The 22,533-nt window shown below is 37.1% G+C and overlaps 3 protein-coding genes across 5 annotated transcripts; 2 read left to right on the forward strand and 1 right to left on the reverse strand.

The window, feature by feature from the left end:
* LOC18769172 (4-coumarate--CoA ligase-like 6) lies at nt 1,549–3,845 on the forward strand. Its single transcript, XM_020567696.1, has one exon. The coding sequence runs from the start codon at nt 1,978–1,980 to the stop codon at nt 3,694–3,696; it is 1,719 nt and encodes a 572-aa protein (XP_020423285.1). The 5' UTR covers nt 1,549–1,977; the 3' UTR covers nt 3,697–3,845.
* LOC18770960 (F-box/kelch-repeat protein At2g44130) lies at nt 10,507–12,154 on the forward strand. Its single transcript, XM_007204633.2, has one exon. It carries the CDS (start codon nt 11,000–11,002, stop codon nt 12,017–12,019), a length of 1,020 nt encoding a protein of 339 aa, XP_007204695.1. The 5' UTR covers nt 10,507–10,999; the 3' UTR covers nt 12,020–12,154.
* Nucleotides 16,721–19,114, reverse strand: LOC18771702 (serine/arginine-rich SC35-like splicing factor SCL33). 3 transcript variants are annotated; one of them, XR_002272654.1, is made up of 7 exons: nt 19,025–19,082; nt 18,752–18,910; nt 18,436–18,513; nt 17,950–18,227; nt 17,588–17,752; nt 17,189–17,311; nt 16,721–17,075 (listed from the first exon to the last, which is right to left on the reverse strand). XR_002272654.1 is itself a non-coding variant. In XM_020569157.1 (6 exons), exons 2-6 carry the CDS (start codon nt 18,898–18,900, stop codon nt 16,952–16,954), a joined length of 639 nt encoding a protein of 212 aa, XP_020424746.1. In that variant the 5' UTR covers nt 18,901–18,910; nt 19,001–19,114; the 3' UTR covers nt 16,721–16,951. The 3 variants fall into 3 exon arrangements, 2 of the variants coding, with proteins under 2 accessions (XP_020424746.1, XP_020424747.1); XM_020569157.1 differs by lacking the exon at nt 17,950–18,227 and having other exon boundaries at nt 19,001–19,114; XM_020569158.1 differs by lacking the exon at nt 17,950–18,227 and having other exon boundaries at nt 19,025–19,109.

A 22,533-nucleotide genomic window follows, 5' to 3' on the forward strand; every position in this document is an offset into this window, starting at 1 on the left:
ACGTGTAAATGAATCAATGATCAAGCCATTAAGATTAGGGTTTCGAATTATCAGTAATATTTCTCTTTTCAATGTTAAATTATATGTTCTTCTTTAACAAGAGGAGCTGTCTAAGGACTAAGATGGGCCCCTCTCATATATATTTTTTATTTTTATAAAAACAATTTTATTTCTACCGTCCTCTTTTATTGAGGAATTCTTAAAAAAAATTTATTTGAGGGACACCCTTTATAATTTCCCTATGAATTTTTTAAAAATAATCTGAACCATCTATTTTTCAAATATTCATTCATAGATCATCATTGCAAAAAATAATGCAAATTGAAAATCATTAAGACATCTAATTGGGACCAACAAAATAGGCGAATACGGTGTTTGAAGAAAATACTATAATAACAACCATCTAATTGAGTGGTCAAATGGTTTCATATTCAAGTGATGTTTTGCAGAGATGATTTTTTAAGAAATATCTAAAAATTAGATTATTCAAATTATTAAAATACAATGTGTGATGGACTTATTTGAAAGATCCCGTAATTAAAACTCTATGTATATATCATGGAGCTTTTTATATGTTTTGTTTAGTTATTTGCTCTTCTCCATATGTTCACACTAATCGTTATGATTTTATACCAACTTCTTTTATATGGTCTTTTTTTAAATGATCACATATCAAATAATAATTTGGTCATTTTGATAAGAGTGATTATTGCATTAGGGTGTGGAACCCACATGCAAGGGGCTTGCAACAGTCCTTATCCAGCCGTTCGAACAAGCCTAGATTTGTCCCATTCTACTACAGAAGCACATATGCCCAAAGGCTGCTAGCAACAAGCCCAAGCAACCCACGATGTTCTACATGCGACTTCAAGCCTTATCATATGTTGTGGACCCAACCCACCTTTGCCACAGTCATGGGCTTACAGCATGGATTGTGGTGTGGAAAGCAACAGAAATTATAAGGCTCGTTGTTATTTTTTGATCGTTACAAAATTGGCACGAGCAAGTCGTAAAAAGATGTAAACTAACTTTTGATTTAGTGATTTTCTCATTCTAATGTTAAAAGGTGTCTCATATGTGAACCGTTTATCCCAAACGCTAAACAAAAAAATCGAAAGACACAATATAATGCAGGGAGCTTCTCGTTCTAATATATATGTACTTTTTTTTTTAAAGAAAAAATTTCTAACAAATTCTTTGTTTTCTTAGGATTCAAATTGTGATCTAACATAACAACAGATAGCATATTTAATCCAACATTCCAACAAATAAATAAATAAATTCTCGTAATAGCATCAATGCCTTTAATCAAACATTAACATACCAACAACAAATCAAACATCTCAACAATACCAATATCAAATCAAATATCTCAACAAAATTCCAAAAATCAAAGACCTAATTAATTTCAACAAAGTCAACAAATTATAATTCATTCTTAAGTAAACCCTAGAATAGATTAGAACACATAACTTCTAACCTATTTAAAATATATTAGATTCAATGTTGTCATACATAACATCTTAAAATTTGGAGGTAGTTAATTAAAGAGAAAATAATTAAAGAGGAGAGAAATTTTAGGTTATGCATACATGTGGGTTGCTTTTTGGGTGGGCATAGGTTTGTATGGTTCACATGGGTTGGCCTATTACATACGGGTATTTTTTTCTTTTTGAAAAATTTGGGGTAGGCAGCAGCCTACCTTGCCCTAGGCGATTTTTCATCCTCAGAATGGCCTTCCTTTCCGAGCAAGCAATGAACCATCTAATAAAATACACCAAGTACCAAACCGACTTTGTTTGCCAATAATTTATGAGGAGAGAAAATAGCACTTCTGATCTCTTGCTCACTCACTATTGACCATTGAAATTTGTGGCCACCAACTGTTTGATCAAATGAGCGTTAGACTCCCATGGGATACAAAACAACAGAAACCTACCTGATCCAATCTTTTATAGTACTCTCCAGCTAGCTACAATGGCCACACCCTCAAACCCCAACTTCAACTCCCATATCTCAGGAAAACAAAGCATTCAGAACCAGAAAGCTTTAGCTGCAGAACAGTTTCCCTGGTGGTTTTCACCAGAAACGGGGATTTACCAAAGCAAACACCTTTCCATTGACCTCCCATCAGACCCTTTTCTTGATGTTGTCTCCTTCATTTTCTCATACCAGCATGATGGGGTTTCCTCAGCTCTCATTGGTTCCTCTTGTGGGTCTGCAATATCTTACTCACAGCTCTACTCTTCTGTCAAGTCCATGGCCTCTGGTCTCCAGCAAATGGGCATCTCACAAGGTGATGTTATTTTGCTTCTTTTGCCAAATTCCATTTACTATCCCATTGCTTTCTTGGGTGTTTTGTACCTTGGTGCTATTGTCACAACCATGAATCCCCTCAGCAGTGTAGCAGAAATCAAGAAACAGATTGCTGATACCAAAGCATGTCATGCTTTTACTGGACCTGAGAATGCTGATAAATTACAAGCATTGGGCATTCCTGCAATTCTGGTACCAGAAAATGCACTTTCGGGTTTGAAGGAGGACATTTTTTCGGTTTTTTATAAGCTTATTTATAGTAGGTTTGATTTGGCTCCAAGGCCAGTGATTAAGCAGCAAGACACTGCTGCAATAATGTATTCGTCCGGGACTACTGGTGTGAGCAAAGGTGTTATGCTAACACACAGGAATTGCATAGCTACAATTGCCCATTTTGTGCGTTTTGAGGCTTCACAGTATGAGGGTTCAAGCTTGGATAATGTGTATTTAGCTGTTCTGCCATTGTTTCATATCTACGGGTTGTCGCTTTTCGTGATGGGGTTGTTGTCTTTAGGATCTATAGTTGTTGTGATGAAGAGATTTGATGTCAATGAGGTGATCAGGGCAATTGATAGGTATAAAGTTACACACTTCCCAGTTGTTCCACCAGTATTGACAGCATTGACAACAAGAGCCAAGGATGGCTTGGCCCCTCATAGCCTCAAGAGTTTAAAGCAGGTTTCTTGTGGTGCAGCTCAGTTGAGCATGAAAACCATAGAGGACTTTGTTCAAACCCTTCCTGACATTGATCTCATTCAGGGCTACGGCATGACTGAGACCACTGCGGTAGGAACTCGCGGTTTCAACACCGAAAAGCTTAGGAAACCCTCTTCAATAGGGCTATTAGCTCCAAACATGCAAGCTAAAGTGGTGGACTGGGACACTGGATCCCCTCTGCCTCCAACAAGTACCGGTGAGCTATGGCTACACGGACCAGGGATTATGAAGGGCTACTTGAACAATGCCAACGCAACATTGTCAACAATTGATGAAGAGGGCTGGCTACACACTGGAGACATTGTGTTTTTTGATGAAGATGGATACTTACATCTACAAGACCGCTTGAAAGACGCGATCAAATACAAGGGCTTTCAGATTGCTCCTGCAGATTTAGAAGGTGTGCTGATCAACCATCCTGAGATACTTGATGTTGCTGTGGCAGGTGCCATGGATGAAGAAAGTGGAGAGGTGCCTGTGGCTTTTGTGGTGAGGAAGCACATAAGTGAACTAAACCATGATGCTGTCATGGATTTTGTGGCTGCACAGGTTGCTCCATACAAGAAAGTCAGGAAGGTGGTGTTTGTAGATTCAATTCCAAAGTCTCCAGCAGGGAAGATCCTAAGAAGGGAGCTCAGGAAGTCATTGAATTCTAGACTCTAGGACAAGTTTAGATTGTCTTCTGGTTTTTGGTGTGGGGTTTTATGTGTCATATCCCAAATTTATATACTCATTTATCAAATTAAAAAAAAAAAAACATTTGAAAATATATATATAATAATTTGACACTCTCCTCCTCCCTTTCCACTGGACCCCCTTCCATCATGCTTATCCTCATCCCATGCAACCATAATTAACACTGTTGAGAAAGGCACGCTCCATGAGAGGTGGTGGGGCTCCCTTCTAGACACAATGATCCTCTCTCACAAAAATATATATATTTTTTCAAGTTAGTCAGCGCAATAAGCCAACTCCCTTATATCGAAATTCGATTCTCCCTCAATGTATATTAGATTAACTTAGAATAATTTAAATTATCGATTGTATCAAACAGTTTTTCTATTTATTATACAATTAAGTTGAACTCGAAATTTTCTTTAATAAAGTAGAGATTGAGTATTACTAAACGAATGTTCATTCACCCAGAAACTTTTAGCAAACATGTGTAGTATTACGCTCATTTAGAAAAGAAAAAAAGAAATGAGTTCACTATCACCAGTCCCAAAAGCCTACTTCCCACCTATCTTTCACAAGAAGATTTAATTGCAATCATGAACTTACTTGAAAGAATGAATGAATTTAGCACAAAGTCAATAACTTTTTTTTAACAAAATGGAAAGAAAAATGTGGTTGGGTGATGCCACCGAAAGCAATCGAAAGGCTTCATGTTGAAAAGGAAAACCAATGTGACAATTAGAAAATGTGAAAAAGGTGTTGGCCCTCGAAACATCTAAACCAATGTGAGCAATATAAAAATCAGTAAAAGTGAAAAAAACCAAACCAACGTGTTATTTTGGTTCAAATCTCTTGTCAAATGGTTGAGAAAATTATGCAGAAGAACAACCAATGGTTGAGAACAAAAAAAAAATAAAGCTGAGGAGACAGAGTTTTGACTTATAGTGATGACTGTTGATATCACCTTTTGTTGTAATGACTAAAATAACTAAACTCAAAGGGGTGATGCTATTTGTATCATATTTATCGAGTATATTGTTGATTATCTTTTTAATATGGGTAAGGCTTACATACAATGTTGATGTAAAAATTAAAATAAAAGAATAATGTTACTCGAAAATTACAATATGTAGCTCTAAACGATTCTTGAGATGAGTTGCGTACTAAGTTGCTCTCTATAAAACGTTCTGCGGTAAGTAGTTCAGAATAGGCCATTACGTCCTCATGATAAAACAGCCCCAGAATCTCCTCTGTCTAAGTTCTTCTTTACACTGAGGAAGGACCCGAATACAAACACCTTTCTGACTATGTTGCTCAGAAATCTCAGTATACAAAGTAAAAGAAAGAGAGAATTTCATAGGGATGAAGAGGAAGAAGGCTGTGGCTTTTTTGTAAGTCTTCTTTTGCAAACTATAGATAATATATATCTATACATAATACTGAATAAAACAGTCGTTGGAGACTTTAAAATCAACAGACAAGTCGTTAAGAAAATCAGACACTATTAATGATAATTTAACTCCTATTAATAAAGGTAATTTAATGTGATTATTGAATAATTTATTTTAAAATAAACATCAATTTCGAGAGATGGTCAATAAGATAGTTAATTAATATGATACAAATAGCATTATTGAAATTTTAAAATACCACATAATCATTACACTATATATTTAAATAGTCCCGTTCTCTTGGTCCACAGGGATCAAGCAGTTTCTTGGGCAATTGTCATTGGATTAATTCCAACGGTGCATAAGAGTTTAAAAAATAAACTCACTTTATAGTTTTTAGGAAAATTTGTCTAAATACCACATGAACTTAGAATGGTTCTTTATGGATTTCTGATGTTTTGGCCAATGACAAATTATTTTCTTAAATTAATTGTATACAGAATGTGATGTAGTGGTACTCTTTTTCCTTGACCGGATTTTCCCCTATTTAGGAGTTTTTAAAGGCAAGGTTTTAATGAGGCTACACTTGTTACATTAAGTTCAGTTTTTCTTTTTGTACAATGATATTATTGTTTCAATGAAGTTATTTCACTTTGATAAATAAATAAATTACCATATGAACTTTTAGGCATGTGCATGACTACCACTTGTACTATTAATTTTTACTATTAACCACCTAAATTATGTGAAATATTGCAATTCACCACCTACGCCTAATTCCGTTAAAATTTTTGTTAAATGAAGTCACATACTGCACATCTGTTATTTGCTAAAGGATAATTTTGTCCATTCGATATAAGTAACAAAATTAGAAAAGGAAAAACTTTTCTCCACTACTGCGCAGCAGCCTCCTCTTCCACCCAAAACCCATCGCATCACATCCCTCCTCCCACCTTCTCACCCTTTGCATAAAAACTACTCAATTTGCTATTTAAAAAGTTTTTTAGTTATAAATTGAATTGAGTTAAGGGTTAACTTTAACGGAGAACATAAGTGATAAATTTCAACACTTTACAAAGTTCGAATGGTTAATAACTAAAAATAAAAGTTTAGGTCATGTTGAGAGGCCAATAACTCATTGAGTTTTGTTTCTGATGTGCTCCAATCTCCCCTGACCACCACATGGCAACTCTCAATACGTGTCAGCTGTTGACACATCCAACTTAGCATTGCTATTTAAATATAAAAATTATCTAGTTAATAGGGTATAGCTCGGTGAAAAAAAACTTTAATTTATAGATCAGTAGTTTTAAGTTTGAATTCCTATAACACCTTGATAGTGTGTGTGAAAACTCCCTCTCCCATATAGTCCGAGACAACCCTAACTTTTATGTGGCCCGAGACTAAAAATTAAAATGAGGCCATTTAGCTTTGTATACAATCATAGTTTAATTAGAAATAAAATAAAATATTTCCGCACATATATTTTCTTTTTGGCTTAAATATAGTAATTCTAGTAAACTAAAATAATAAAAGAACATGAATCATAAAACACTTATAACCCAATAAAAAAACCATCAAATCATTGATAACAAAAAAAAATAATCACAACAGAAGAATTAACCGCTTTTTTGAAGGAAATATTGGATTAACTGGATGTTTGTTATTTCAAAGAAATAACATTCAATTGTTAAATGCGGCCCCTTGTAATTACTAATGAACTTGAAGTGATTTTTATTTGGACCCTTGTGTCATTTGACTCAAAAATTCACTTGTAACATGGCCTTGAACAATAATATATACAATAGAGCAGCTACTTAAAACCGCATGCATACAACTTCCATGCTATGCTATATATGATTTAAATTAAATCATTTAATGATTAATGACTTCGTACCCCCCCAAAAAAAAATGATTAATGAGTGGTGGCTGGGTAAAGGTTTTGGGTTGAGCATAAGTAAAACCATGGTTTTAAAAACCGGACTGCGAGCTGGTCACCATCTCTTACAACTTGCATATACAAAAATGTGCGCTTTTGGTATGGAGAAAAACTTGTATATCACGGAAATAACATTATTTTACTATCTTTAATTAATAACGTTCTATGTAAGTGATAAGAATTTCACATTTTGAAAGCATGATTGGATTGGGATAACAAAACAACTGATATTCCCGTGACATATAAGTCCCTTGTCTTGGCCTGAGATTTAAAGCGGTCCCCTTTAGTGCCCAGACTTAAGATCAAGGGCGAACTTATGAAGGGGCTCAACTGGGCTTTAGCCTAGTGTTTGTTTTGTACTTTAGTCTTTATTGTACAACAAAATCCACTGCAATTACAAGTTCTATGAAAGTTGGCACTTAAACAAAATCTTGCTCTAGCTTTTTAATCCATCGGGCTCTAGCTATTTTGAAATAAAAAATCACCTAGGTTCAATAGCCCTAGCCCCCTTTCTCCCAAGAAACACTCTTAGAGCCTTTTCCACTTTGAGGGGGGAGGAAGCCATTGTTCTTCCCCCCTCTCCCCTCTTCTTTTTCTCATTTCACCTCTTCCCCCATAGACAAAGGGTTTTCCTTATTTGTCTTAGTTTTGTTATGATTTTCATCTAACTATTATAGGCGGCTGAGGCTCAGCGTCGGATCTTCACCTGCATTTCGGCGTCGGATCTCCACCTGCATTTCGGCGTCGGATCTCCACCACCATCTTTTTCGCTATTTTTTTATGTTTGGAATAAGTTGCAGAGACTCTTTGGGTTCTCTGTGTAGTTTTTACCTCTCCTTTTGTGAGAGTATTTCATCTCTCCTTTGTGAGAGCTTTTCATCTCCTTTGTGAGAGTTTTATTTGTATTGTTATGGCTTGATTTTTTCAAGCTTTATCTTTTTTATTATTATTCTAAGTTTGCAATCTTAGTTGGGATACTTATGCCAGAGTTTCTTCGATCCTGTCTGATCGTTAGTGGAGACGTACCAGATTGTCTTAATTTTGATATTAGACCGCTCTGTTATTATAATGGCTTTTTTGTGGCTAGTTTGTATTAGCCCTTTGTGGCTAGTGATTTTTTTGACTGAATTATGAATGCAATTATAGAATTTCTCAACAAAAAAAAAAGAATCCTAATTAAATACACCCCCTTTAAATATTGGCCAATGTATCTTTTAGAATTCAGCCTATCCTAGCCGCCTAAATCAGATTTTATTTTCTTCTACCCACTGACATCCTGGCATATTTTCTATATAAAAAATATATAATCCTACCATATAATATTAATTAGCCCAAAAATTCATGGGTATAAAAGATCTCTCAAAAAAAAAAATTTAGCCCACCCCTAGAAAAATTCATGGATCTGCCATTACTTAAGATCGACAATATTTATAATTTAGATTATCACTTGTATTTGAATCTATATATATAAATGCCATTGGTTAATCCAAACATTAAGAATTAAAATTATTAATTAAATGAGGATAATATGGTAAATTTACACCTTTTCATATTAAAAAAATTAAAATTAAAAGAAAAATCAGATAATGAATCCTATTTTTATGGAACACAACTACCCATTATCTTTTTTAAATCTAAAATAAATTTTAATTTAAAAAGCCTCTCGCAGGCGCGGAAGCGCGTGCAGAGAGGCTAGTATATATATAAAGCAAAAGGCATAAAATGGTGAAACATTCAAAATACCAAAAAATGCTTGATTAATGCAAACATTAAGAATTGAAATTATTAATTAAATGAGGTTAATATGGTAAATTCACAATTTTTATATTAAATAATTAAAATTAAAATAAAATTCAGATAATGAATCTTATTTTTATGGAACAAAACTACCCATCATCTTTTTTAATTTTAAAATAAATTTATTTAAAAAAAAACTTTTGCATGCGCGTACGAAGAGGTTAGTATATATATATATATAATAAACAAAAATTGTATAGTGATTTTTTTTTTTTGGCGATTATATCTGTAGGATCGGTGGCATTAAATTAGAAGAGAAAAAGAAAATAAATTTAGTGGCTATGATATTCCAAAATTCCGGTTATCAATCCACGTCGGTTTTCTTCTAGAACGTTTTGCCCTTTTCTCAAGACAAGACCCTACAGTATTATTGGACCAAACACCCACCTTGCCCTCATTTGGCAGAAGTGGTTCTACCATCGCTTTTACACGATATTTTTGTAAACTTGAAATTCCACACTATTCACAAAAGCATATCTTAAAAGGGTTGTATAACCCAAAAGAAAAGATAAATGTATTGACGATGTAACGCCTAAAACCCTAACTAACTTAAAGGGATGTTGAAGCTAATGCCATGATTGATTAGTTTTGATTTTAACTCCGCATTATAGTTGCGTTGTATGTGATAAATCTCGCTCTCTTGTAGTTTAGATTATCGTTTACACCTCAACAAAACAAAATTTCACACAATTCGGTGTATCTAAAAGAGATGAGACAAAGGTAATGTCATGTTGAATTCTACTTTCGCTTTAATATAGAAGTTTTGATTCACACAGGATCTCTTATGAAGGCCTATTTAGGCGTAACATCAACATGATGTTTGTACCAATAACCAACCAAATGCTCCTCCTCTCATAATTCAAGTTATGGTGACAACACACCAATAACTAATTGAGCTCTGTTTCTGATACTCTCCAATCCCACACGACCATGTGGCAAATCCCGATACGTGTTAATAGCTGCCAAGTCCAGCTCAGCAGTGCTACTTAAAATATCATTAAGAATATGTGAAGGAGACACATTGAATTCAATTGACTCAAATAGTATAAATTATTTATTTATCCGATTCGATTTTATAATTGGTGGGTCTTGGTATTTGGATCATTGTCTGGATGGCAATAAATTAGGAAAATAACCAAATAAATAAACAAATCTATTTTATAGAAATTAAAAACCAAAAATGGGTATGATATTATTATTCCAAAATAAATCATTTTTTATCCATCCACGTCGGTTTTCTTCTAGAAGCTTTTGGCTTTACTGGGAACCCGACAGTCTGGGACCAAAGGACACGAACCTTGTTACCGCTTCCACACGTCGTCAACCCTTATCCTTTTCCTCTTTAAAACAACCAGTCAAACCCTCTTCTCAACGTGTCCTTTAATCTATATATATAAAGCAAAAGGCAGAGAATGGTGAAACATTCAAAATACCAGAAAATGCCCTTGGTTAATGCAAACATTAAGAATTCAAATTATTAATTAAATGAGGATAATATGGTAAGTTCACAATTTTTCATATTAAAAAAATTAAAATTAAAAGAAAATTCAAATAATGTATCCTATTTTTATGGAACACAACTATCCATTATCTTAATAAATTTAAATTTTTTTAAAAAAAGCCTCTCGCAGGCGCAGAAGCGCGTGCAGAGAGGCTAGTTACCATTAAAACAAAGCAAAAATGAAGAAAATAAAAAAGCTAAAAATTTATTTAAGAAAAACCCAGCCAAAACCAGCATAACTGAACTGATATCCATCTTACATCCGAGGTCTTCGGTTCAATTTGCTCTGATTTTTCTTAATTTAAAAAAAAAAACAGGTTTGGATATTTTAAAGTTCAAATTTTATTTTTTAAAAACCCCAACCAAAACCAGCATAACTGAACTAATAACCATCTTGCACTCGAATTCTGTGGCTCGATTTCCTTTGATTTTTCTTAACCCAAAAAAAACGGATTTGGATATTTTAAATTGCCTAAATTTCCCAAATCTGTGTGCGGCGCATGGCAACCGTTGATTTACACCCCAGGCTCCATCCATCATTTTCTGTTCGCTTATAAATAGCCGAGTAGAGTAAGTGAAAGCCCACCTCACCATCCATCTTCTGAAACATTCTAGACAAAAAATTTCTAATTTTTATCACCAAAAAAAGAAAAGAAAAGAAAAATGCAAATGACCGAGTTAATACCTGGTCTACCAGAGGAACTCGGGCACGAGTGCCTGACTCGTTTGCACTACTCGACTCACCGAGTCGCCTCACGCGTTTGCCGCCGCTGGCAGGACATGCTTCAAAGTCTGGATTTTTACAACCACAGAAAGCAATCCGGGCGCACCCACAAGCCCGCTTGCCTCGTCCAGGCGCTTCCGGTTCAGACCAGGGTTGACGAGACCAAACCGGGTGGACCGCCCGTTTACGGCGTCTCGGTTTTTGACCCTGTGAGTGGGAGCTGGGACCGGGTGGACCCGGTTCCGAAGTACCCACATGGGCTTCCGCCGTTCTGCCAAGTGACGGCGTGCGAGGGCAAGCTCGTGTTGATGGGCGGGTGGGACCCGGCGAGTTACCAGCCCGTGAGGGACGTGTTCGTGTACGAGTTCACGACTCAGAGGTGGACTCGGGGAAAGGATATGCCGGAGACCCGGTCGTTCTTCGCCGCCGGCGAGTTCAACGGCCGGGTCTACGTCGCCGGAGGCCACGACCAGAACAAGAACGCGTTGAAATCGGCGAGGGTCTACGACGTGAGGGAGAACGAGTGGAGCGAGTTGCCTGGGATGAGTCAGGAGCGAGACGAGTGCGAGGGGTTTGTTTCCGGGTCGGAGTTTTGGGTCGTGAGCGGGTATGGTACGGACAGTCAAGGGGGCTTCGTGGGGTGCGCTGAGGTTTATGAAATCGGGTCGGGTCAGTGGAGGCGGGTTGAGGACGCGTGGCGTGCAGGTCAGTGCCCGAGGTCTTGCGTTGGGGTTGGGAAGGATGGGAAGCTGTTTTGTTGGGGCGACTGTGACTCGCGGGTTCGGGTCGGTACCAGCGCGGTTGAGTTGGGCCCGTGGGCGTTGGTATCAGGATCGGCTTACCAAGGCGGGGCGCAAGGGTCATTTTTGGTTGAAGGGCAAAATGGTAAATTGAAGAATGTGGAAGCTCCTGATGAGTTCTCTGGGTTCGTGCAGTCCGGTTGCTGCGTGGAGATTTGAGTGTATGTTTTTAAAGTTGTAAGCGGATTTTGTATCAGCTTGTAAATACTTTTTTGGTTTTCAGATATTTTGCATTAAAAATTGTGTAAGACTTTCGAAGGCTGCGTTTGATTCATAAAAAATACCGTTAGGTCATCTAAGGTTTCCAAATATATGGGAAAAAGATGGGAGAAAATAAACGAAATTAAAAAAGGTTTATTTTTAAAGTCTACACACTCTAAATATGAAAGAAAATGTGATATTTTCTAATTATTTTCTCGTCATTACCAAACTCGGAAAAGAAATTTTCCTAATTCTCAACTTTCGGGAAATTATTTTCATCAAACAAAAGGGGCTTAAGAGTATTTGGTTTTGGTATATTTCAACAATGCTGTGAATTTAATAATGCACAGCATAGCAGTCTTTGGGCATGCTTTTGACATATTTAAAGATTCTCTCTCTTTCCCTCCTCCAGTGACGGGAAAAAAAAGTGAAAAAGATCCACTTCCATTATGACACAAAACAAACGGTTGACAGCCGAATGCCTAAAAATTAAAATACTTTTAAATCTTTTTGGCCCACCACTTGTTGATATTTCAGAACTGCATTAATATCATTTTGCTCTTTCAGAAATGCAAACACAACTATAATATAATTAAATTAATACCCCCCCTTTTTCTTGCCGTTTTTCTTCCTGGTAAGAGCAAGTCCAGCAGTGGGAGCTGGACTCGGGCTGGGGGGGTTTAGAGCACTGGCAGCGCAAGACCCAACCCGGGTAGAAGGGCCCCCAGGCGAGCCTAACACAGCTCCAGCGCGAGGAAGAGAGCCCGGGCAGCTGCTGGGTCCCACGAGCCCGGGCAGGCCCAAGGGCAACTTCAGCCTGGGCTTCAGCCCGAGTTGGATGACGTCATGCTGACGTCATCCCTGACAGCAACCAACTGTAACAAGCCACGTGTCGCTCCAGGGACGCTCCGATGGATTTTTTTCCAGAAATCCGACGGTCCTCGTTTTTTTGCTAAAAAAATTGCAAAAAAATTCTGAAAAATTCTGAAATTTTTTTTTAAAAATACCAAAAAATTATGTATTTTTTCCCTATAAATACCTAACCATTTTATTTACTTTCCACACAAAATCTTCATACAATTCTTCTCCATCCCCAATATTTTTTACTCTCCACTCACATTATTCACTTTCCTCACTAATTCTCCACACAAACTATTCTCCTTCCAATATTTCTTACTCTTCACTCACATTTTTCACTTCCCACACCAATTCTCCATACAAACTCTTCTCCTTCCAATATTTTTTATCCTCCACTCACATTTTTCTACTACTTTCCATTTGTAGAAAGAAAAAAAAAATCTTATCTGAAATATGAGATTATAATTTTTTTAAAATATCTGAAAATCTTATCTGACATGGGACACGTGGTACAATTTTAGAGGGTGAAAATGTTATATGAAATCTGAGATTATAATTTTTTTTAATGAATATCCGAAAATTTTATCTGGAATAAAACACGTGGCAATCGAGATTCTCATCCGAAAATCTTTTCTTAAAACAATGGACACGTGACAACCAAAAATATTATCCGAAAATTTAATTACAAAAGATTATCAAAATTAATGGTTTAAAGTATTAAAAAAATAGGAAATAAAGTACAATGAATAGTATTTGCCCTAGACTTAGCCCTCATGGGTGGAACCACAAATGGCAAGGCTGCCACTATTCATGTGAATAGTGACAGCCCTTGCTTGCCCTTGCCTTAGACTTTGCCCTTAGGGGTGGAGTTGCTCTTAGGCAAAAAACGGAGGTCCAGCAGAGAAGAAGCAGTCCGGGCGAGCGTGGGGTCCACCAGACAGGGCAGGCCCGAAGGCGATTTCGGCCCGAGCTCGGGCCCGAGGTGGATGACGTCATTGCTGACGCCAGCGTGGCGTCAGCCCTCCCGGATTTAAATTTTTTGCACGCGCCAACGGTAAAAAAAATTTCGAATTCACCGCTACAGTAGCCGCCAACGGCTACTTGACACGTGGCAGCCTCTGGTCGCTCCGATTTGAATTTTTTCTTCAATCCAACGGCAGCCAATTTTTATGCAATAAAAAATTGAAAAAAAATCTAATTTTTTTTTAAAAAATACACAAATTACTGAATTTTTTGTGTATAAATACCAACCAATACTCTTCACTTTTAACACCAAATCCTCATATATTTTCTTCTCCTTCTACTATTATTCACTTTCTCCTCAAAATTTATTCACTTTCTATTCAATATTTTTTGATTTTGAAGTTGTATTTTTTTTCTATCATATTATGGGTTCTTCTAATGAAAATGGAGGGGCATGGAGCATGATGGAAGATGTTAGCTTGTGTGAGGCTTGGGTCCAAGTTAGTCATTGTCCCGTAACGGGCAATGAGATGAAATTTTCTCATATGTGGAAAAGAATTCATCAAGCATTTTTTGTGAAAGGGCAATTGGTTCTACACGTACAGAAATGGCATTATCTAGTAGGTGGAAAGTTCTTAATAAAGAGTTGGCGAAATGGAGAAATGCCTTAGCAAAAGCGATGGACAAGCATTGAAGCGGAGAAAACCTTAGCAGTGAGGTAAATTATTTGTCATTTTCCTTCTATTAATTTCTATGTCATATTAATTTTTATTTAAATGTTTCTTGCAATTTATATATTTTGTTAATATGTCTCTAGTTTTTTTTTTTTTTTATACATGTTGCATTTTTTTTTTAAATTTATTGAATTTGCATTAGTTTTTTTTTACATGTTGCATTGCCAATATTTTTTAAAGTTTCTTGCATTTCCATTAAATTTTTTTTTATAGATTATGCAAGCTCAAATGTGGTTTGGTGCTACGGGGCAAGGGAAAAAAAGTTTCAACCATACCCATTGTTGGGAGGTGGTGAAGACTTGTAAGAGATTTCAAATTATTCCAACCGGTCCGACGGTAGTCTTGAACGAGACTCCACTTCATGAGACGCCGGTATCGGATTCACCTATGGATTCTCCGATGAATCTAGACTCACCCATTGAAAATGAGCCAAGGCCTATTGGGAGGAAGGCGGCGAAGGCGAAGAGAGGGGGTAATTCTAGCAAGAATGCATCTCAATTTTTGGAGGAACTTTCAAAGCACCAAGCCATGAGAATTGAAATGGACTTGAAACAACAAGAGCACGATATGGCTATTCAAGTAGAATATGCAAAAGAAAGGGAGTATGTACGCAAAGAAAGGGAGTATGTACGCGAACAAAACTTTGAAAAAAAAGATCGGGAAACCATGGCCATGGATACAAGCCATATGTCCCCTGAAACAAAACAATTTTGGAAGCTAGAACGAAGGGATATTATGAGACGAAGACTTTTTCATAACGATGGACCTAGCAACACGGATTGGTTAAATGATGGAAACCATTAAAATAGTTTGTTTGCCTTTCATGTCTTAGTTTACTTGCCTTTGATTTCATTGTTTTTTTTTTGTTTAATTCATGTATTTTGTTTTATTATTAGTTGTATTGCTTTTCTTTTAGTCAATAAAGAAAATATTCAACAAAAATCCTTTTTATTCAAAACAAGCATAAAAAAAATAAACAAACCACAACCAAAGCATAAAAAATAAACAACCTACAACCAAAGCATAAAAAATAAACAACCCACAACCAAAGCACAAAAAATAAACAACATACAACATAAACATAATAAATTTATCTAAAATTTGACATTTTGAATTTATCTGAAATTTGAATTTTGAAATGTATCTGAAATTTGAAATTTATCTGAAATTTGAAACCGAAAATCTTATCCGATATGAATAGTATTGACACGTAGGAACCCAAAAATCTTATCCGAAAATATTATCCAAATTAATTGTTTAAGTAAACAAAGTTGTGAAAAAAACAAAAAAATGAATAGTATTTGCCATGGCAAGCCCCCAACTGCTGGAAACACATTTTGCTGGAGGGAGCTAGGCAGCCACTATTCACGTGAATAGTGGCTGCCCTAGGGCTCATCTTGCCATGGCAAGAGGCAACTGGTGGAAATGCTCTAATGGGGAGAGAACCTCAACAAAAAAGACAACACAGAAATCAATCCCGCCCTAAAAACCCTAAATAAACACAGCCCAAGTTCAAGGTATGTCCTCAAAAGGTTTCCTTATATCTGTTTTGTCTGTTAATTTACTTGGATAAATTAAGAAGTTAAACTACGCAAAAATGATAAATTTGGGACTCACCGTCAAACTACACATCAACAATTGCCCTGTATTATGATAGTCAACTCAAACCCAACCCTGTGAAGAAGTAAAACCATTATCTCGGCAATAATGAGCCAAGCTAGCATTTACAATGAATCCCCTGTTAAGTAATCATGCATTACGATAGGTACCCTCAATTCTCTGGCAAATACAGTTCATTTCAATGCTAATAGGCAACTCAAACCCAACCCACCCCACCCCTACCCCCTCCCCCATTTCTTTTCATTTCAATGTTTGGTACAAGATGCCTAACTTGGTTGGCCTTCACATACACATCCAATTTGGTCTGAGGAATTATCAGTAAAACTCACTCTCTCTCTCTCTCTCTCTCTCTTTTTTTAATCACAACCCCCATTAGCAACCGTTGTGTCTTCTGTGAATGTCAGGTTTCAAAAAGAATTCAGAATATTTTGGCCATTTTCGAGTAAATTATGGCCAACCTTAGTGGTGATTAAAATGCTCTATTATACAAAAACTCATTCCAATTGGACATAGCTAAAAGCTTCAAAGAGACACATGTTCATGATCAAATGTGGCATTCAACTCATGGTCGAACAAAGAAAACCAGAATACAATGCAGCAGTAATTTTAATGTCAACATTAATCCCAGGGAGTAGAATCACTGAATATTTATTTAGATCACAACTTCAAACATAGATTCTTCAACTTTCATATTAAGCACCTCTACAAAATCCCACTACTGAGAGTAGTCCAAGCTATGACTCCGGCTCCTACTAAAGCTTCGGCTACGGCTCCTTGAACCATAGGGAGATCTTGAGCGTGATTGCTCCCGGTACCTTCTGTCCCTAGGTGAAATTGACCTGAATCAGAATAAGAGATGCTGAGTAAAACAGTTCTCATAGTGATATTTCCCCCCTTTACTGGTGCATATAGGTAAAAGATCAAAACAAATAAAATTAAAGTTAGCGCATACCTTGAGTACCGCCTCCGCCTAGGAGAAGGTGAATAGTAATCAGGACTTCGAGAGTAGGTTCGAGCATATCGCGGTGAACGAGAATAACGAGAGGAAGACCGTCTTCTATCATATGACCGACCCCTAATATCAAATAACAAAGAAGATATAATTACAAGACAATTTGGTGGGGGATATGAAGTTGAACAAGTATAAACTGATCACATAGAGAATCAAATTTTACAAATCAAAATTTTAGATCAAAACGAGTCACTAATATAAACATGATTGAACACCCTTGCAATCCTTATCTCTTAAATAGAAAGACAAAAAAACCATCTAGACATGTAGCCAATTACTCTATTTAAAAATAGAACACTCACAATGTAGGGTATATCCATCAACAACAACATTACTTACCTAACACGATCTCTTGCCCTCATTTCTGATGGCTTCTTTCTGTTTTCCTCAGCAAACACAACTGTTACTTCCCGTCCAAGGAGAATTTGCCCATCCATATGGTATTTGGCATCTGCAGCATCAGCAGGGTCTACAAACTGAACAAATCCAAAGCCACGTGGCTCCCTGAACCATACAATAACAGTCAGTATAACCAAAAAATAGAAACACACATTCTTCTATCAATGTTACTGAACCTTCTTGTATTACAGAAAATCCATATATATGGTCGAAACTCCAGCATGTTTTACAATGAGCATCATAAGCACAAATAGCTCCCCAGACTTTATACAATTCAAGTGGAAACATCACTGGCTGCTAACCTTGTTGGAGTCAAGGATAAAATTGGGTTGAAATTCTTCAAGACTTCAACTTCTTCTCAATGTGTTCAAACCAACTTTCTTCACATCTTCATGTACACTAAGACCAGACTTCAACTTCTTCTCAATGTATTCAAACCAACTTTCTTCACATCTTCATGTACACTAAGACCACCTTGAACACTCTTACTTACTTGATTGGTCTCTTCATAACAAGACTCTATATACTTCATTGTTGTCTTCAACACAGTACTCTTATTACTTCATTGGTGTCTTCAACACTTTCAATAAAAACAACCAAATTCCAATAAATATTTAAAAATACCAAAAAAAAATTACTATTCCCGTCATCAAACAATCAGATCAAACCAAAACAATTGTCACAATTCACAAGTTTTAGTTCAATTCAACCACAAAGTACTCCCAAAAATTTCACATATTTTTTTAAAACAAAATCCCAGAATTTGCATAGATAAAAAGCATTCTTACCCAGTATAATAATCCCTGGGCAAGTAGATGTCCTTGAGGGGGCCAAATTGCCCAAATGGCCCACGTAAATCCTCTGGCCTGCAAACCACAAGCAGGAATATAAATTTCAGGACTTGAAAAATCAGAAGAACATAATTTTCTAATCGATGCAACAAAACCCAATTGCAGGAATATAAATCAAGCACAACCACAAATTTAAATCCTCCAAAATTATTACCATAAAATACATATTCTGGAAAAAATATATATATATATATATATATATATTTCACCCAAAATAATTATAGAAATTAAATCAAAATAAATAATAAAATACCTGCAGTTATGGCGAAGATTGCGAACCAAGAGACTGGTGGGAAGATCCCTACCACGACCTCCATAGCGACCTCTAGGGCTAGGGCTACGACGTCGTCTGCTGTAATCCCTAGGCGGTGAAGGGCTGTAACTGTAACTCCTACCCCTCATTTTCTTTCACCTACAACAGTCATCACGGCAAATTACAAACCAAAATCGAAGATGAACCCTATTCATCATAACATACTAAAAACCGAAATTGAAGACGAACCTAAAGAAAAAGAAGAAGACGTACGGTATCGAGATTTGGGAACGCGATCGAAACTACGGGATCTGGTGTTTTCTGATCAATTGTTATGGTTGTGGCTGTGAGTCTCAGATTGGCTTTAAATAATTACATTCGAGAAGGTTCGGCTGGGGAGGGCTATTTTTGTCTACTTTCTCCGGATATGTGTTTGATGAGACGTGGCGAAATCCAGCCGTTGATATGTAATGGATGGCTGTGATTGGATAGTAACGTCGGGGTAAAATATGTCTGCTGTGATTGGATAGGCTCGCGGTCTCATGTCAAAGTCTTTGGACATGCCTGAGTTTTAACGCCCGTCTAGTAATTGTTGTAAAATAAAGAATGTGGAGTCCCCAAATGCCTATAAAAGCAACTCCACCCCTTAGGGCAAAGTCTAAGGCAAGGGCAAGCAAGGGCTGACACTATTCACGTGAATAGTGTCAGCCTTGCCATTTGTGGTTCCACCCACAAGGGCAAAGTCTAGGGCAAGTCTAGGGCAATTACTATTCATTGTACTTTATTTCCTATTTTTTTATACTTTAAATCATTAATTTTGATAATCTTTTGTAATTAAATTTTCGGATAAGATTTTCGGATGTGAATCTCGGTTACCACGTGTCTTATTCCAGATAAAATTTTCGGATATTCATTAATAAAAATTATAATCTCAGATTTCCGATAATATGAGTAGAGAGTAAAATATGGAATTGGTGTGGAAAGTGGAAAATATGAGTAGAGAGTAAAAAATATTGGAAGGAGATGAGTTTGTATGGAGATTTGGTGTGAAAAATGAATTATGTGAGTGGAGAGTAGAAAATATTGTATGGAGAAGAAATTGTATGAAGATTTGGTGTTGAAAGTAGATAAAATGGTTAGGTATTTATAGGGAAAAAATACATACATTTTTGGTATTTTTTAAAAAAAATTTCAGAATTTTTTCGAATTTTTTCTGATTTTTTAGGATTTTTTTTAAATTTTTTTGGCCAAAAAAATGAGAACCGTAGGATTTCTGAAAAAAATTCAATCGGAGCCACCCAGAGCCGACACGTGGCATGTAACCGTTGGTGCTGACGTCACGACGACGTCAGCGCACGTCAGTCAAATTTTTTTTACCGTTGGCGCGTGTATTACATGCGCCAACGGTAAAAAAAAAATTGAATTTACGGCGCTGACGTCAGCATAAACTCGGGCTCGAGCCCAGTCGAATTTTGCCCTTGGGCCTGCCCGGGCTCGTGGGACCCGCAGCTTGCCCGGGCTGGTTTCGTCGCGCTGGAGGTGGACTCGGGCTTGTTCCTGCCTTTTGCCTGGGCCAGCCTGAAGCGATGGAGATGGCCTAAAAGGCTTCCCCCCTTCCCTACTCAATAGATACAGATATGAATAGAGAGAAATCAGTTTCTATTCTATTCTCTCCATCTCAATTCCCTCTCCAATTTCTCTAGATTTATAACACGTTATCAGCACGAATTCGCTCAAACAATACCAGCTGAATTCTCTGATGAAAACCAAAGTCTCTCTCTTGGATTTCCTTTCTGGGTTCTCTGTTTTCTATATGCAAAAGCAGCAACACCTAAAACCAGAAAAAGAAAGACAAAAACCTCTCTCTCTGCCACCCCTTGAAATTCACAGATATCTGTTTTATCAAACATCAAAGACCTTTGGTACCAAGTCAATATAATCTCTTTCTTCCTCCACCGTCAACTTTTCCTCTGTCACAATCAAGTCAGCACAAAAGGTCAAGCCTCCTTCGGAAACAAAGAAGAAAGAGCTCCAACAAATCCAAACCTATTCCACCAAATATCAGTTATATCAAATGCCAATTACCTCTCAACACAAAGCCTTCGGCCTCCTCGCCGGCCTCGCCTCCGACAAGCTCCCCACCTGCCTCAACCAACTTGAGCTCAACAGCCTCTCCGTCTCCAAAGACATCGGCAAAGCCTTCGGCCTCCTCGCCGGCCTTGTCCTCCTCACAAAGACCTAATATGAGGCCGGGCCGAGAGATGGGGCGGCATGGACGCAGAGGCTGAAGGAGGAGTACAAGGCTTTGATCGCCTACACCCAGATGAACAAGTCCAACGATAACGATTGGTTCCGAATCTCCGCGGACAATCCCGAGGGGACACGTTGGACCGGCAAGTGCTGGTACGTCCACAACCTCCTCAAGTACGAGTTCGATCTCCAGTTCGATATCCCTGTCACCTACCCTGCTACCGCACCTGAGCACGAGCTCCCTGAGCTCGACGGCAAGACCCAAAAGATGTATAGAGGGGGGGAAGATCTGCTTGACAGTGCATTTCAAGCCGCTTTGGGCCAAGAACTGGTGGTGGTGGTGGTGTGCCGTCGCCTCTGAGTCGCAGCAAGAACATGTTGCGGTTCAAGACTGATCACTCGGCACCTAACTCGCCTTATCTGTAAGCTTTTGAAAGAAATGATGAGCAGCACCCACCGATAAAGAAGATCCAACAGCAAACCCACCGAAAGAAAGAAAAATAAATAAATAAATATATATAAAAAAAAAAAAGGGATCACTCAGCAAGGGCACTGACCCTAAAGTAGCGATAAGATCTCTGCTCCCTGATCTTCCCTATTATTTCCTATTATATTTATCTGCTTTTCTATTACTAACCTTTAACAAAATGGACCTTTGGTAATACTAAACATATTATCAGTGGGAGACCGTTACTAATACTAACATTTTTCTTATTTTATTCGGTGATGGTTTTAACCCCTTATTTATTTTATTTACTGTATGGTGTAGGTTTATTACCCATACAACAGTATTTATTTAAAAGGGTGGTGCGGGTTTATCGTCCACACCTTTACTTTTATTTAAATGTATGGAGCAGAATTAGTGCCCATACAAGCACGTTTACTTTATCGCAAATTTACTTTTACTTAAAGTATGATGAGGAATTAACCCTCATACTTTATGAATTTACTTTACCGCACATTTAATTTTATTTAAGATATGGTGCGGAATTAACGTCCATATAGCAAGTAATTTATTTTACCGCACATTTACTTTTACTTAAAGTATGATGAGGAATTAACCCTCATACTTTATGAATTTACTTTACCACACATTTACTTTTATTTAAAGTGTGGTGCGGGTTTATCGTCCATACCAGTAATTTATTTACCAGCAATTTATTTTATGGATTAAATGTGCTGTATGATGAGTTTTTACAATATGCAGATCAGGACCAGAAGTTCCTTGATCCTCATCATACAATTACATCAGGACTTGAAGATCCTTGGTGATGATGTTAATATGAGAGCTGGCAGTCTCTCCGGTACTATATTTGTAAACATGTGATTGGACTTGAGGGTCCTTGATCCTTGACATGTAAATAAGGACCTGGGGTTCCTTAATGATGTAACAGTACCGTATTGGTTCATAATGCCGTACACATGGATGATAACTGTACTGGCAAATGTACTGTACACATGAATAGTACCGGATATAGTGACGTATACATAAATATTAACCATTTTGGGTAAACCGTCACTATATTCAAAAG

The sequence above is a fragment of the Prunus persica genome, chromosome G7, assembly GCF_000346465.2.
Source record: "Prunus persica cultivar Lovell chromosome G7, Prunus_persica_NCBIv2, whole genome shotgun sequence".
NCBI lineage: Eukaryota > Viridiplantae > Streptophyta > Magnoliopsida > Rosales > Rosaceae > Prunus > Prunus persica.

Coding starts and splice junctions, on each gene's coding strand:
- LOC18769172 (XM_020567696.1), top strand. CDS start 1,978: ATGGCCACACCCTCAAACCCCAACTTCAACTCCCATATCTCAGGAAAA.
- LOC18771702 (XM_020569157.1), bottom strand. CDS start 18,900: ATGAGGGGTAGGAGTTACAGTTACAGCCCTTCACCGCCTAGGGATTAC. Junction 17,753..18,435: donor CCCAGGGATTATTATACTGG/GTAAGAATGCTT, acceptor TGTATGGTTCAG/GGAGCCACGTGGCTTTGGAT. Junction 17,312..17,587: donor AGGGCAAGAGATCGTGTTAG/GTAAGTAATGTT, acceptor ATTTGATATTAG/GGGTCGGTCATATGATAGAA.
- LOC18770960 (XM_007204633.2), top strand. CDS start 11,000: ATGCAAATGACCGAGTTAATACCTGGTCTACCAGAGGAACTCGGGCAC.